The sequence below is a fragment of the Anser brachyrhynchus genome, assembly GCF_964034855.1.
Source record: "Anser brachyrhynchus genome assembly, chromosome: 4".
Lineage (NCBI taxonomy): Eukaryota > Metazoa > Chordata > Aves > Anseriformes > Anatidae > Anser > Anser brachyrhynchus.
The window spans coordinates 73089280-73103926 of NC_137698.1; the positions used below are offsets into that span (position 1 = coordinate 73089280).

The 14647-nt window shown below is 49.0% G+C and overlaps 1 protein-coding gene across 5 annotated transcripts in view; it reads right to left on the reverse strand.

The window, feature by feature from the left end:
• REEP1 (receptor accessory protein 1) overlaps positions 1 to 14647 on the reverse strand; it is an 83095-nt gene that overhangs the window by 38252 nt on the left and 30196 nt on the right. For all 5 annotated transcript variants that reach the window (XM_080591356.1, XM_080591355.1, XM_080591353.1 and 2 more), the window contains exon 2: positions 2491 to 2563. In XM_080591356.1, coding sequence (XP_080447482.1) covers positions 2491 to 2563 — 73 coding nt within the window. The remainder of the gene's footprint in view (positions 1 to 2490; positions 2564 to 14647) is intronic.

Below are 14647 nucleotides of genomic sequence, written 5' to 3' on the forward strand. Positions count from 1 at the left end.
ATCCAGGGCTCAGGAGCACAGTCATGGCAGCACAGCTCACGGAATTAGCATGCAGCAGCTGAGCAGGGGTGCCTGCCCACGTACATACCCTTAGCAGGGACATTGCAGGGACAAGAGCAAGTGCTTCAGCTTAAATCCCCTGCTCAGGGCTTAGGTGAGAGCATTTTGCCTCACACTGGTGGCAAAAGCACACGCTGTGCCGTCACTGTGTTCACCTAGGGTGACTGCACTTGACTCCCTTGACAGCGACAGACGTGGAAAGGGTCTCTGGAGACTTGGTCAGGGAAGCAGCAGTGTCTTGAGAAATTCAAGAACCTGGGGATTGTGGTCACTGATCAGTAAGTGAAATTTAGAGGCACAGCTAAGCCATCCTGATGTCTGCGGTACTGGTTCTGCTAGGGCTGGAACGAAACATTACTCGCCTCATGCCATCAGCACTTCCACTCGTTCTTATCAAGCAATGTGGTGCTCCTCTCCTGCAGCACATCCCACCGAGGGGATGTGAGGAGTAATTTCCAAGTACTGGGAATGAGAGAGAAACTTTTTGCCCTCCCTCAACATTTTTTTTCCAATCAAAAATTGTAAAACCTACGGTTCAGAAAGCTTTAAGAATCTGCATCTCCAAAGAAAAAACGATGGTAAGACAAAAGTTGTTAAATTAGCTGAAATTGTTGTCTAGTAGGTTATATTTAAAAATGTATATTGCTATGGAATTTTCTGTTTTAATTTAAAAAAAAAACACATCACCACCAACATCAACTGCTGGGATAACTGCAACAGAATGAGAGAAGGCTGGAAAGAAGGCAGCGCAAGAGGGACACCTAAACCAGGTGCTGCCCTGGGGAAGGACACTTGAGATGGCAATAAATCTGAAACAGCTTGCTCCAGCCCCTCCCAATAGTGGGGACAGTGCCTGTAGTGTCTCTCCATCTGGCTACAAGTACTGAAATTACTCCCCGAGCACCGGTCACCCAGCTGTATGCCTGCTCCCCCTGCATTTATATTTATATATTTATATTTAGTGTTACAGCAGTAGAGTGGCAGTGCCAAACGCATGGGAGAGTTGTCTTCCCAGGGCAGCTTCTGCCAGACTTTTTACATAACTGTGACTCCCTCAAGGCCTCGCTGCCAGCACAGTTCTGTCAGCTCCACGTTAATGCCAGCAAAGCTTTTAAACACTGCCCGAGATCTGGTGTGGATGGGCCTAGATCGGCCTAAAACAACATCTATCAAAACGACTGTTACTAAGCAGAATAAAAATAAACCACAGTGATAGAAGTTTTGACTAGTACATGGGGGTTTGTACTGTGTCAGTGTAAATAGCTTTTTTTCTTTTTAAGCAGACTGCTGACTAACCTACCTCCACAACTGGTGTGCCAACTGAAAAACAATTTTAAGTGTAGACCAGGTCTTGGACCAGTTGTTCCCACATTTGGGTCATGACTTCATATGTGAGTTCCTCTTTTGCAATTGAATTTCTAACAGGAATTGGACCCTTAAACTAAAAATTTTCCAGGAGGGACTTATGGAGGTGTTGCGTATCAGTGGCAGACACCGGGGATCTCAGCACTTCCATGCCAGGGGTGCACAAACCTGGAGCAGCACAGCTGCACAAGGGCTGCGGGGACATTTTGCCTTCAGTATCTGATGTGTTCTGGAACACTTCTGATCCTCAAAATATCAAAAACTGTTATCTGATGAACAATAAAAAGGAAAAATCTAAGCAGCCACGGTGAGCCCCAGATTGAGCTCGCACTAAGGACTTAATGGGATAGCCATCTCGGCTGTTTCCCAGAGGAGAAAATGGCCTTGTTACCCCTGGGATGCTAAGAGGATTGAAAAGTCAGGATCAGGAAGCTGAGCTGGGTTCAGCGAACTTAACGGGGCTAGGTTGTGCAAATCCTATAGGACTCCAACAGCGCCCAAGTGGTTCTGATTCTCCCCAGTTTCACTTTCCCTAAATTCTGCTTTGAGAAACTGGGAGCCCAGGAAGATTTTTTTAATAAAAGGACAAGACAGCACAGCCAGCTGCCAGCCGTGTCCGTAAATAGGTCACTCCACAAGGAAGGATGTTTCTGTCTGCAGATTCAGTCATAGGCACTTCAAGCTGCCTCTTCTGATCCTTGTTTTGAATGAGCAGCTAAAGCTTCAAGGCTTTTTGAAAAGGCTTTGATTTATACTGCTCCTCAGAAACAAAGGAAAACACGCCAAGCTCGGGGTGCCGAACGCCTTTTATGTCTGCTGCATATAGCTCGCACCACCAGAGAAATGGCATGCGTTTGTCAAAGGGCGCACCAATCCGGCAGAGGAGCCAGAAGCAGGAACCCAAGTCATTTTATTTGAGACTTTGCCTAGCAGTCGGGCAGTCCATCTTCAGGACAGACAGCCCCTTGCGAGCTTTCCCAGCGTACAGGTGACACCTTTACAAGGTGGTCAGGAGCAATCTTAGAAAACGAACCCTGCAGCACAGCCCCAGATCTCATTACTCACATATTCTTTGATGTCCTTCGATTTCACGGCTTTGTAAGAGTAATACGCTGGGTAAAGAGTGCCAAATATAAGCCTGGAAAAAAAAAAAAAGAGAAGGAAAAAATAATTAAATTGACTTCCTCTCAGACAAGTATTATTTTTTTGATTTGTTAAATGTATTTTTTGCATTAGTAAAAAATGTTAGGATCCACTTTAAGCTTGAGTGCACTAAGTAGAGGACAAGGCACATTTTGCATCATTGCATTCAGAGAACATGTTGCCATTGACATGAATTGAGGAATTCAGGTTGTCTTTCCTTTTGGAATGGCTTCTAGAGCTGTACTTTATGAGTTACACACACAAAAAAGGACCACCACCATGCTTTAAAAAGGAAATGAAAAACCTGGTTTTGAAATAATGCAGTGTGACACCAGGAATGCAGGAATATTGCTTTCAGAGGCAGGACAAAACGAGATTTGTTTATCTAAAATCCCTTCAAAATCTCTATTCAGAACTCTGAAAAGCTGGTAGAGAACAAAGTAGCATCCAAGTGGCACTGGCCAGAGGGTTTGATTGCTGGGGCCTTATCCTACATTTAACCTGCTAAAGAGAATAACTCTGCACTGTTGTGTAAAGTCCATTTCAGCTCATCACAGAAGGAGGAATTTGCCCAAGATATGCCAACAGGACCACCCCTAAAACCCCCAGATCTCCTTTCAGATAGTTTCCTTCCAGTTCCAAGTCTGAAAGGGGGGCTGTCAGCTTCCAGATTTCATGTAAGAAAGAAACAAGGATCCTTAAGTTAAAAATAGCACCGCAGAGAAAAAAAAAAAAAATTCTATCCTAACTCTTCTCTGCATCGCTGCCTGGCTGTGTATTCACTTCGATTATTCTCGACGTAGGCATAGGCTTGTCAGAACCACTTTGCCCTGCCCAGGTTTTATTCATTGCAGCAGGATGATGCTGCAAAGTCTGAATTTAACAGACTGCAGGGGAACGTTTATTGGCTTGCAAATCCCCCCCCTTTCCGCCGGAGCTCTTGCTTTAAATCCATATGGCTGGCTCTGTCGCTCTTGGGAATGGAAACGATCAATGCTTCAGCCCCTAATTGCGGAGCCGCGCGGAGCCGCAGTTGTCTTTTCCATTCTGCCAGGAGTGTTTGTGTGCCGCGGGACCCGTAATTACAGCTGAGTCCATTACTGTGCGTAAGACATTAAAAATTAATACTCCGGGATGTGGCGTGCCGTTGTACTTCCCATAGCTCAAGAAGGTATTTGTGAAAAAAGGGAGTGAGCCAGCACGCGTCTTGATTTCCAGAGCAGCGACCGAAGACAATCTGCCTGCTATTCATCATGCCCGCTGTAGCATAGCTTAGCAAAACCTGAAGCACAAAGCAGACTTCAGAAAAGCAGCTACCAGGTGAGGGGAATGAGCATTTCACAAAGGCTTCATGCTGGCTTCAGAAAGGTTTGCTGGAAACAGCTCCGAACCTGTTTCGCGCCCACAGGGGCCGTGCTATCTGTAAGGATTAGATACGAATGCTCAGAAAGATTTTGGGAAACCAACTGCATTGTTCACCCTTGAAATATCTTAAGAAACATCGGTTAAGGCGAGGAGGAACACACGGACAGTGGCTTGATGCTGTTCTCACTGAAGCTAATAACAAATATTCCCTCCGAGTTCAATGGCAGCAGGAGCTAACCCAAGGAATTAGTGCTCCGAAAGAAAAAAAAAATCCACAATATTCCAAAAAAATGGACAAAGACATAAATAATATTTTTGGCTCTGCTTAGAAAAAATACCACATTTCTGCCCTTCCTTCTTGGCCCGGCCAGGCTGCTGTATCACGCTTTTATTTCCTGCAAATAATCACCGAGTGATTGATATCCATTTCCTCAGTTTATGCTGGAAACAGAAAGTAACTGGATCCCGAAGAAGCAAAATAGTTTATGGGATCGCTAGACCCGAATTAGCTGCAGACAATAAACACTTGAAAAAACTCCTGCAAGGGAAGGAAACCCTGCGGTACTTTTGCATACGCAAAGCAAAGGAGCGGTAATAAGACGATGTGCCCTGCCTAAATTGGAGATCGCGAGTTTGACTGATGTGCTTTGCAGCGTGCTGTGTGCATATAAGGACATCCACAACTGCCACGGTTCACCAGCCTGAAAGCTGGTTTAGGGAATGTTGGATCCCGGCCCGTCGTTGCTGCAGCTTACTACGTGGCCCGGAGTCACTTCACCTCTGTGTACGCCGCGCAAACTGAAAACGAAAGATGGTCGGGCGTTTCTGGAAGGCCCGCTCAGGGTTACGGAGACAAACACCTGCACACGGACGTGTTCCAGCATCTACCGAGGTTATTGCCTTCGCCAGGCTTTGGATCAGGCTCGAGTACAGCAGATTTAACTCATACACACACATCAGCCCTTTATCTCCTCCCCCAGTTCCTCCCTCTGCTGAAGACAATACTTGTCTCTTCCCCCTCATCCAAGTTTCCTGCGCAATTAGTTATCTTTGATTCCTGCCTTCCTCCATCCCCACGCTTGAACTGCTGCCAAATTGCTCCTTCTGTACAGCACACACACAAACAAGCCTGACTCTTCGTCCCTCCGCCTGAGCCACTAAGCCATTCCCTGCCTAAGTCTCCCTTCCAGCCTCCCTGCGTGCTTTGCTGATCAATATTCCCACCTTCCCCTTCCAGTGCCTGAAAACCTTTACTCCTACCAACCCTTGGCTTGGTCCTTTAGCAGGTCCCGCTCTGTCCCCCCTCTCCTTTAGTGGCTGCAGTGCCACCAGCTTCTTACTCTGCTCTTCCTCGGGTCTCCTCCCATGTGCTGGGCCTCCCGTGCTCCTTGTTTCTCCGTTGTGTGCCAACCCATCGCCCCTAAATCACGCTGTTGCCTGACGAAGTTACTGTGGCAGCCCAAATCTGAGGGACAGCAGCCCAAACCACACAAATTCCACCCCTGCTGCTCCCCAGGTCCTCCTCGTGCCTCCAATCTTCTTCTGCAACGCTCCAGTTCTACCTGACGTTCCCTGAACTACTGCGGAGTCAGCACGGCAGCTCTTACCTCCCGGTGGACACTGCTACGAGCAGCTGATCTTTCGGCATAACGTAGAAACTTAATATTTGAAACCTCTCTGACCCACCTGGTTTGGCTGAAATTGCTCCGCGGATCCAAGTTGGGAGCAGTGGAATAAACCAGACTGCTTACGCCTCGTTTCCTTAGGAAGCCAGGCTACGAAGACAGCCAGCCTCTCCTCCCCACCCATTTCCATCCTTCAGATCTCTTCTGACCGAGCCGTGTACCTGGGAAGCCCCGGCCCTTTCACCCCCCTGTGCAAAAGCAGAAGCAGGCATCCTGACCAGCCAGCCAGGGACCCCCAGAGCTTCGCACGGCAGCTGCTGTATCTAAAGCTACGGAGGTGAATCCCTGCAGGCTGGGGATAGCAGACACCCTCGGGGTGTAGGAAAAGGCAAGGGAGTTGTGGCATTCGTCAGTGAGGTAGGAAGAGGTCCACACCCATTGCAATTGCCTTGAAAAAGGCCAGAAGAGCAGCTGGAAAGAAACCACCGAAGAGTCAGCTAATTGTGCAACAAGAGGCAAAAATCTAAGGAAAAGGTTAGCCTGCCTAAAGAGTAGGACAAGGATTAATGCTGAAAATCTTATAATCCTATTAGGCACATCAGCAGCAGGCCCCAGTCTGGACTGCTGTGTGCACTTGTGGTCGGTGTTTGTCCAAAGGGACACAACAGAAGCAGAAGGGGAAAGGAGAAGGGCAATGAAAGTGCGTGCAAGTGCACTGGGGAAGATCCATAAAAGCAGCTAAATGCTCTGCAAATTGTTTCTCCTACAGCAAAGACAACTGAGGTCAGAAGAGGGAAGCACCAAAATGCCCAAAGAGCGTGGAAAAGGAGATGCAGGTGCCCCTACTGCTCCTGCTTTTGATGCAGCTTGAGGGGATGCTCAACTAAATCAAGAGAACTGAGACAAAGAGGAGGGGAGAAACTCTATCACGCCGAGTTAATCTGTGGAGCCAACTGTATTTGTTTATGTAGTTACACGACATAGGATTGGGATTGTTTTTTGTTTTCGTTATTCAAGTTCGCCACTAAATGACACAGGAAAAGGACAAAGCTTCCTGTATCATGGGGTTTCCTGATCACCGGGGGAATACTGAAGCAACTGAACTGCTGGCTTCTCTTCAGCAGCCTCTGGCACGTTGCAGGGGAGCAGCTGCACCACCACCAAACCTCCTCCTGCCTCCGCTTACCAGCACAGCCACACTCCACCCTGGCTATTACGTCCTTCCTCTTCCTTCTGTGGCTCTCCCAGTGCAGCGATCTGACCTTCAGAGGCTAACCAGGACGTGACAACACTCCTAACAGCGCGTACCTTACAGCCTGGGGAGCGGCACCGGAGCTGGCGCGAGGGGCTGGCAGGGCTTCACGCGACATCTCGAGTGCTGATGACTTGGCGGTGCTACTTTCCTCGTCAGGGGCCTGGTCCTACAGCCGCGTACGTGTAACACTAACTTACACCGGTACAGCAGCCACTGAAACACATGGACAAACTCAGCAATTCCCACAGGTACTGACCAGGACTGAGAAAACCTCCAGAAACACCTGCATATCCGTATTTTCTGAACGGCAGCCTGCTCTTACAAACATACCCGCACAGCACCAGCCGCATCCCAAGCCATCCAAGTTGTGCTCGTCTAATTACCGTGCCCCCCGTGCTGGTCGGGCTGCCCAAACATTTGCTACATCGTAGCGTTAAACACAACAGCCCTTATTTTCCCCCAAATAACTCATGTTTCCCTATCATCGGCACCCAGCAGCCAAGCCGACAAGCTTCTGCTCAAACGTGGATGGACACGTGTAGGAATTGCTGAAATATTTCCTATTTCCTCAGCATGTTCAGTGGCTGGTGCATGCTTCTTGCACGCAGAGCAGCAGCTGAGCTGTCACCACGCCAGCATCCCTAGCTGAAACCGCCGAGAAGGGTGCCAGTAGGTTCGGGTCCCTGATTATCAGCCCCAATTAACGCTCGCACAGCGCCACGGATTAAAAATAAACGGCACCGTCTTTGCGCCCGGGGTCCCCGGTTTGAATCCAACAGCTGCGGATGTGAACATAAGCAGGGCACGAGGTCAGGGAAGGGGCTGACGGGGGTCACTTGACAGGCCAAACCCTGAGAGCCACGAAGGGACTGGGGCCCGGGAAGCACCAGCTGCACAGGAGGAGGCTCCAGGCTGGTATTCCCCGGGCGATGGCTCCTGCAGATCCCTCGTGGTCATTTTGCAGCAGAATGCATCCTGCACGGTGCCTCCAGGAACCGTCCCCTTCACCCTGGGGGTGACAGCTGGCACCGTCCCCACTCGGGTTTCCACGCAGGAGATTTCGGCATCTGCAGACGTGAACTGCACGCTTCAACCTGGCCGAGGGAACCAAAGGGCTGGTGAAACCGATCCGCTCCTCTTGGGGAAGCTGCGGGGCAAAGGGCCGCCCGCCTGTCCTTACAGCAGAAATAGCAGGGGCGAGGGCTGTCCTTGGCGCTTCTAATTTAAGCTCTCTTGATCCTCCCAAAGCAGAGCACGCTCCTCTCCAGTTGACGCCACGTTTTTCCCCCGCTCAGCCAGGGCACTCCTCACACGGGAGGCACAAAGAGGTGAAGAGCCGTGAGCGAGGGGTCCAGGCAGGCAGAGTGGCCTTGGCGAGCCTGGGGCTTTCACACTGCTCTTACATTTACTGGCTTCGAGATCCCCCCGTCGGGACGTGGCTGAGGATGGCAAACGTGGTTTCCTTTTCCCCACTCGACTCGCAGCAGACAGAAATGCTAAAATGCACCACGGATGGGGAGACCTTATGAATTATCGGGGTCATTAAGATAATGCACCTGATGAGTGCTGCTACTGAACCTACCAGCAGTGCAGGACGGCACAGTGCTGACATTTACACCGACACCCTTCGGTGTCAGACCTCAAACCCAACCAAGATCAAGCAGCTACGTCCCTCTTCCCAGCTATTGCTCCGGGCTGTCTTCAGACTCGGGCAGAACTGCACCAGTTTGCACACAAGCTAACAACTCCAGGCTCTCCTTACAGCCCTTCAGGACAGAAAAAGGCTGCGTGACTGCCATAAAAATACCTCACAGCTCTGCAGCTATTTTAGGAAGCGAATTTACTGCAGGTAGATGGGTCGCGAGGCTGCTCTGTTCCCCTCCGCGCTGCCCGGCCCGGTGGAGAAGGGCTGCTGGGGAACGAGGGGGATTTGTTTGCCACCGAGGCAAAATTTCAAAGGATCTGCGTGCGGGGCTGGTGTGGGGCCCCCCAGCCGTCGGTGGGAAGCTGAGGGCCGATAGGAACGCTGTGTTGGCACATGCCACGAGGCCCTGAGCAGCTGCCTGCGAGAGATAGTGTTTCGTGGGCCTCAGCGGAGGCACTCGCCCCGTCGCCGCTCCTCCCCTGTCGGTCCTTCGGCTCGGCGGGAGCAGAGGAGAAAGCGCTGAGCTTTGTCCCAGCCCTTCGCAGCCTTCATTCAGACCTTTTTGGAGGAGAAGAAATAATTCATTAGCATGGGACGCTGGGAATAAAACCTGTGCCTTTTGGAAGAGAAACGTTCTCTGCTACGGGACCGGGTCGGGATCTTCGCAGCTCCCCAAGGGCAGGGCTCCGCATCCACGTGCTGTGATGTTTTCCCTGCTCGGCACTGTCCCCATATTTCCTGCTCTGAGACCCCTGCTTCTTTTCCAAGCCAAACAAATGGCAATTCGAAAACCAAACAGTATGTTTGACATGGGAAGGGCTGGGTTTTTTTCTGACTCTGGAGAGGGGGATGTTTATGTGGAAAAAGGCTTTTTTAGAAGCACTGACATTAAATTCCAGAGATGACAGATGGTTTAAAATCTGTTTTGTGAGTTAGCCTACAGATTTATGGTAGGCTCGTGGTACAAAAAGGAAAGGAAAGAGATATATAACCTAACCAAACTAATTTTTAAGCTAAAAGGGTTATAAAACACGGAACGCACAGCAACAAAGAAGCTCTTAATTATTTTCATATAAAACCACACAGATCGTGCTGCAAGTATTATTCTGGAGTTATTTGAACGGATGCTACGCGAATCAACTGTTAGCACACTTAAATCACATACAGGAATCCTAATTTAGAGCATAATTGTACGCTCCGTGTCTCCTTAAACTCAGAGCACGGAAGACTTTTGCCATCAAACCTCAAGTAATGCCGCTGGCTGAGGAGATGGTGAGAGACACAGAAGCTCCCGTTTGTCTGTTCCTCGCTGAAAGACAGCTTCAGACTTCCAGTGTTGTACTCGTGGGACAGAAAACAGGAATAAAACATCACATCAAACTATAACTCATCCAAATTAGTTGCAACGTGGTCTCCTCAGAGTCACATTGCTCTGCCTTCCCAGAGACTGAATACAGAAGCTCTTAACTAAGTGCAAGGAATATTTTAGCTGACTGATATAATTTAAAAAAGAGACTAAAAGACCCCAAATATTCAGCTAAAGCCATGAGAAATGTTGATTTCTCATGGAATCACAAGCAGTCGTGGGCTACCAATGGTTCAATCCACTGACACACATCAAGCAGGCTGCTCTGAGAGGCACAAGGTCACACAGACCTCCACAAGTTGTGGGAAGAGGACATGAAACCCCGGTTAGATCTCTGCATTAGCCCGGAAGAGCACTTTGGTATGGGAACGCCTATCAGGTATGGTCACAGTCAGCTTGGTGCCAAACAGCACGAGGAGAAAGTCTTACTGTTGTCGGGACATTTCTATAAATACGCTAGTCAATGAACAATAACCAGTGTAACTCCTTCCATCAGTAACTGACCTTAAATTCTCGCATCTCTGATGATTCCACAACATGAACCCAAAAAAACCTAGAAAACCAAACATTTGGAGAGACCAGCCATGCAGAAAACACGCGGGACCCACCTTGGTCCTAAGCACTTTGTTCTTCCAGACCGGGGCATCTAACCCCTAGTTAAGTTTAAAAAATGAAAACAAAGCAAGAAACCCCTTTAAAACGCCTCTTCTCACTTTGATAACACATTTCAAGGAAGGATTTCAAAGTGCTTTATAAATATCAGTGACGTGAGAAGCAAAGCACGTTCATTGGTTTCTGATTATTTCTATTTCATCAGTGTTTTATCTTGATTTTAAATGAGAGAGGGAGTGAGACCCACTTGAAAATATACAGGACACGGATGACACCCAGTTCTAAACTCCAGTTTTAAAGCAAGACTGTAGGAAAACTAAGGCAAGATGATTGTACAGATAATTTCACAATATTCAGACCACCTCAACCCTGCCAGTAGTGGTGGCATCAGATGCCACGTGCTATATTTAACAGCTGTGACATTGCAGGGAGTTCACAGGCTATGCAAAACACATTTCTTTATGGCCCAAAGACACGGATTGGTATTTCTTCTGGCTACTACAGCAGCATTTCAGGGAGAGGCTGGGCACCTACCTTTTTACTAGGACCTGCAAAATTTATAAAAAGTAAAAGAACGAAAGGAAAATGAAATACTGTCATACAGCTTGAAAAAGACAGACTCCTAGTCTTTTCTTGTCTGCATTTAACAAGAATTTCTAGTGTGGATTTAATAGAGTTCCTTCCTCTAGGGTCATTTCTCATTTCATTCATCCTTTTTAATCCTTCCATTTTATATGGATAATAACAGCTTCTTAATGAAATGCATGGTACAGCTGAGATAAACAAGGAGGGAGAGATCCCCAGCTGGAGCTAAGCTGATACAGAGCAGCTTCCAGTCAAACCCAAGCATAAAGGAGAGGAAATCAGAAGGAAACAAGGCTCTGTACTGAAGCCACGGATCGCTAATGAATAATCAATCAGAGCTCCTGGCGACACCTCCGAATTCAGCTTCAAGTACCAGCAAAATTATTTGTCTCCAATTAAAATAAATTAGAAGGAAAACGACCATTTAGTGGATGACCCAAAATCGCGGTGTTAGGGTTCAGGATAACAAAATGGGCTCCGCACACAGAAAGGAGCACGGAGGCACAAGGGCGGGTGGGGGAGCCCAGCTAACACCCAGCACCCCGGGGGCTGTCCCAGGGCAGCATCGGCTCCCATCCCAGGGAATCCATGGGACAGGCTCTCCACAGCACCCTACAGCAGGGCAGTTTCTGCCTATGGGGATATGAGACTCATTATGGGATGCACGGGCAGATGGGGGACTAAGGCTCACAGGGGAAACAAAGAGCGAGCCAACATGAGGGTGCAGCAGCACCCTGTTTAGTCTTGTTTCACATCTTACTCCTACACTCGGCAGCCCACAGCAGTCAGGAGGTAAAATACCTACTCAATTTCCTCATTTTCTCCTGAAAAATATAAGGGATGGCTTCCAAGCTACCAAGGAGTGTCGCCACTAAGGGCTCGGTGGAGTGCAGAACTTCCTCCAGGGTGGACACCAGAGGAACCAGGCTCACCCAGCACCCAAGGAGCAGCACAGATCCCCTGCCAGATCCCTGGCAGATATCCACAGATCCCCTGCCAGCTGTACATCTTTAGTGCGTTCTCTCTAGTAACAACAAACGGCAGAGCAGGTTTTTAAAACGGCCATCCACCGAACCGAACCAGGGTAAACACCCCTCTGCCCCCCACTCGTCCGTCTGAGAAGAGCAAAACCCATGTCACAGATACGATTTAGTGTGCTACTGGAAATTGCTCAAGTGAAAGAACGGTGGGTGTGAGCCAAGAAATAGAAACGTGTCTGTTAGGACAGAACCACGGAGAAATTTAGGTAGGAATGTGAGAAATTTAATCCAAAATCCAAATCTTTAATCCAAATTTAATTTTAATCCGAATTTAATCCAAAATCCAAGTCTTTAATCCAAAACGGCCAACTTCAAGGTTATATCAGGTTGCTCAGGATCTTGTCCAGTCACATTTTCCGTATATTCAAGATTTCATCAGTTTTGGACCCCTGCTCTAGCGTTTGATTATCCTCACCTTGAAGAACGTTTTTCCTTTACATCTAAATTGAATTTCATTTGCTGCAATTTGTGCCCATTGTTCCCACTAGGTGGGACGGGGCCTCTAGGGCCTTCTGCTTCGTGCCTTGTCCCAGCATGGTCAGCCCGAGCTGGGGGCCCAGCCCCACGTCCAGGCGGCTCCTGGAGCCCCCCAGGAGGAGCCCCCCAGGCTCTGGGCAGCCTGTGCCAGGCTCCATCCCCGCCCAGCCCAGCAGGGCTGCCTGGTGCTCACAGCGAGCTCCTGGGCTCCAGGCTGTGCCCAGCGCCTCTCGGCCTGGCCCCGGGCACCGTGACAAGGGCCTGGCCCTGTGCTCCCTGCGGCCTCCCCTCGGGGGTTTAGGGACACGGATGGGACCCCCCGAGCCTCCCTTCTCCAAGCTCTCCCAGCCTCTCCTCACAGCAGGGGTGCTCCAGGCCCTTCATCACCTCAGGGACCCTCTGCTGGGCTCTCCCCAGTATGCCCATGGCTCTCTTGTACTGGGAGGCCCAGCACTGGGCCCAGCTCTCCATATAGAGCCTCACCAGAGCTGAGTAGAGGGCAAGGATCGCCCCTCTTGACCTGCTGGCAACACTCTGCTGAGGCAGCCAAGAGTACCATTGACCTCCTTAGCAGGAAGGCCACATTGCTGACTCTTCTTGTACCAGGGAGACACACACTCCAGACACACGCTGCCTCTCAATTGCCAGACAGAAGGGAAAAAACATCTCTGAATCTGCTGGTTAACCCTGTCACTAAACCAACCCCTGTACCCTCATCTGGAGAACCTCACCATACCCTTCCCTTCTCCAGAGGAGCAGAAGACCCTCTGAAGAGACTCTTCGTGCTGCTAGGGGGACCGCTGAGGCACACCGCGTCCTTTCCCCTGCAGGAGCCAAGCAGGAGTCCTGCTGGGGCAGTACTGCAAGGACTCTGAAACCGCTCCTTTCACCTGCTCCAAATGAGCCGCGCACGAACCTCCCTCAGCCACCTGTAAAACAAAACCTGACAGCCAAGGGAAATGCTTGAAGAACAGCCCCACACTGTCGCAATTCTGGGGTTTAACGCGGACTTGTTTGCCACTAGCAAGAGCATTAAAAAAGGGAGCGAGGGAGATAAAATGAATATTTATGAGCGCTTCTTGCTTTCTCTTGTGAGCTCGAAGAACAGCGAGATTTCCCCTTATCTTGACACTACATATTTACAGTGTAAGCTCTCGGGTCGTTTGCTGGGCAGCGTCACCGCAAAATGTAATGGCTTTATGGTAATGCAGGGTCTACTCTTGCATAAAGCCCCCAGTCGGGAGGTCATTATCAGTTTATTCACTTGTGTGCCAAACTCCATAGCCCGTGGCATGTATTTGGAGATAAAACGACACGTCCTTTCTTTTGCTGGAGCTGGGAACCTCATAGCAAAAGTTAATTATCCATACACGTGCCTAATAGCCATGCTGTGATCATTTTTTAAAGGATCGGGGCTGTAATGTCCAGAAAAGCTTCACTTGAACAGAAATAGGATTTAAAGGACTTCCTTAAATGACCGTCTCCAGCACAGTGTCTAAATTTAACCTTTAGAAGCCGGAGAATTGTATCTTCCAGGTTAAATGCTGAAAGGTGAAATGAAACTGAGCCTAAGAAGATTTATACTCAGCATTTTGAAAGGGTTCAGCTATGTTCGTAAGAGGACAACTCCACACCCCAGGATTTAGGAAGCTTTAATTTCTCTCACCTACCGATTCTAAGAGGATTTTCAGGACTATAGCTGGGTGCATAGCAAGACCCCAGGCACAGAAATATCAATGTCTTTAAAAGTCTTACCATCCTCAGTTATTTCTCTCCAAGCCTTTGGGAAATAGGTAAGTTCAGCCGAGTACTCCCCAGCTGGGACATTCATCATGCAGTAATTCATCACGCAGTCCTGACAGGCATCCGCTGTGCCTTTAACTTGTTCATTTTGAGCAGGATATCACCACTTGTTCCCGCTTGGAGCACACCAGCATACTGCGTGGGCGAACATCTCGTGCCTAACACACCTCTTAGGAGGAGATGCAGCCTCTAAAATCCAAGTCTCTCCCTCAGCAACGCTTGCATGTTGTTCAGAACCACAGTAAAAGTTAAAAATTTCTAATTTACAATTCACTTTCCAGGTATGTGTGTCAGATATAACTCAAG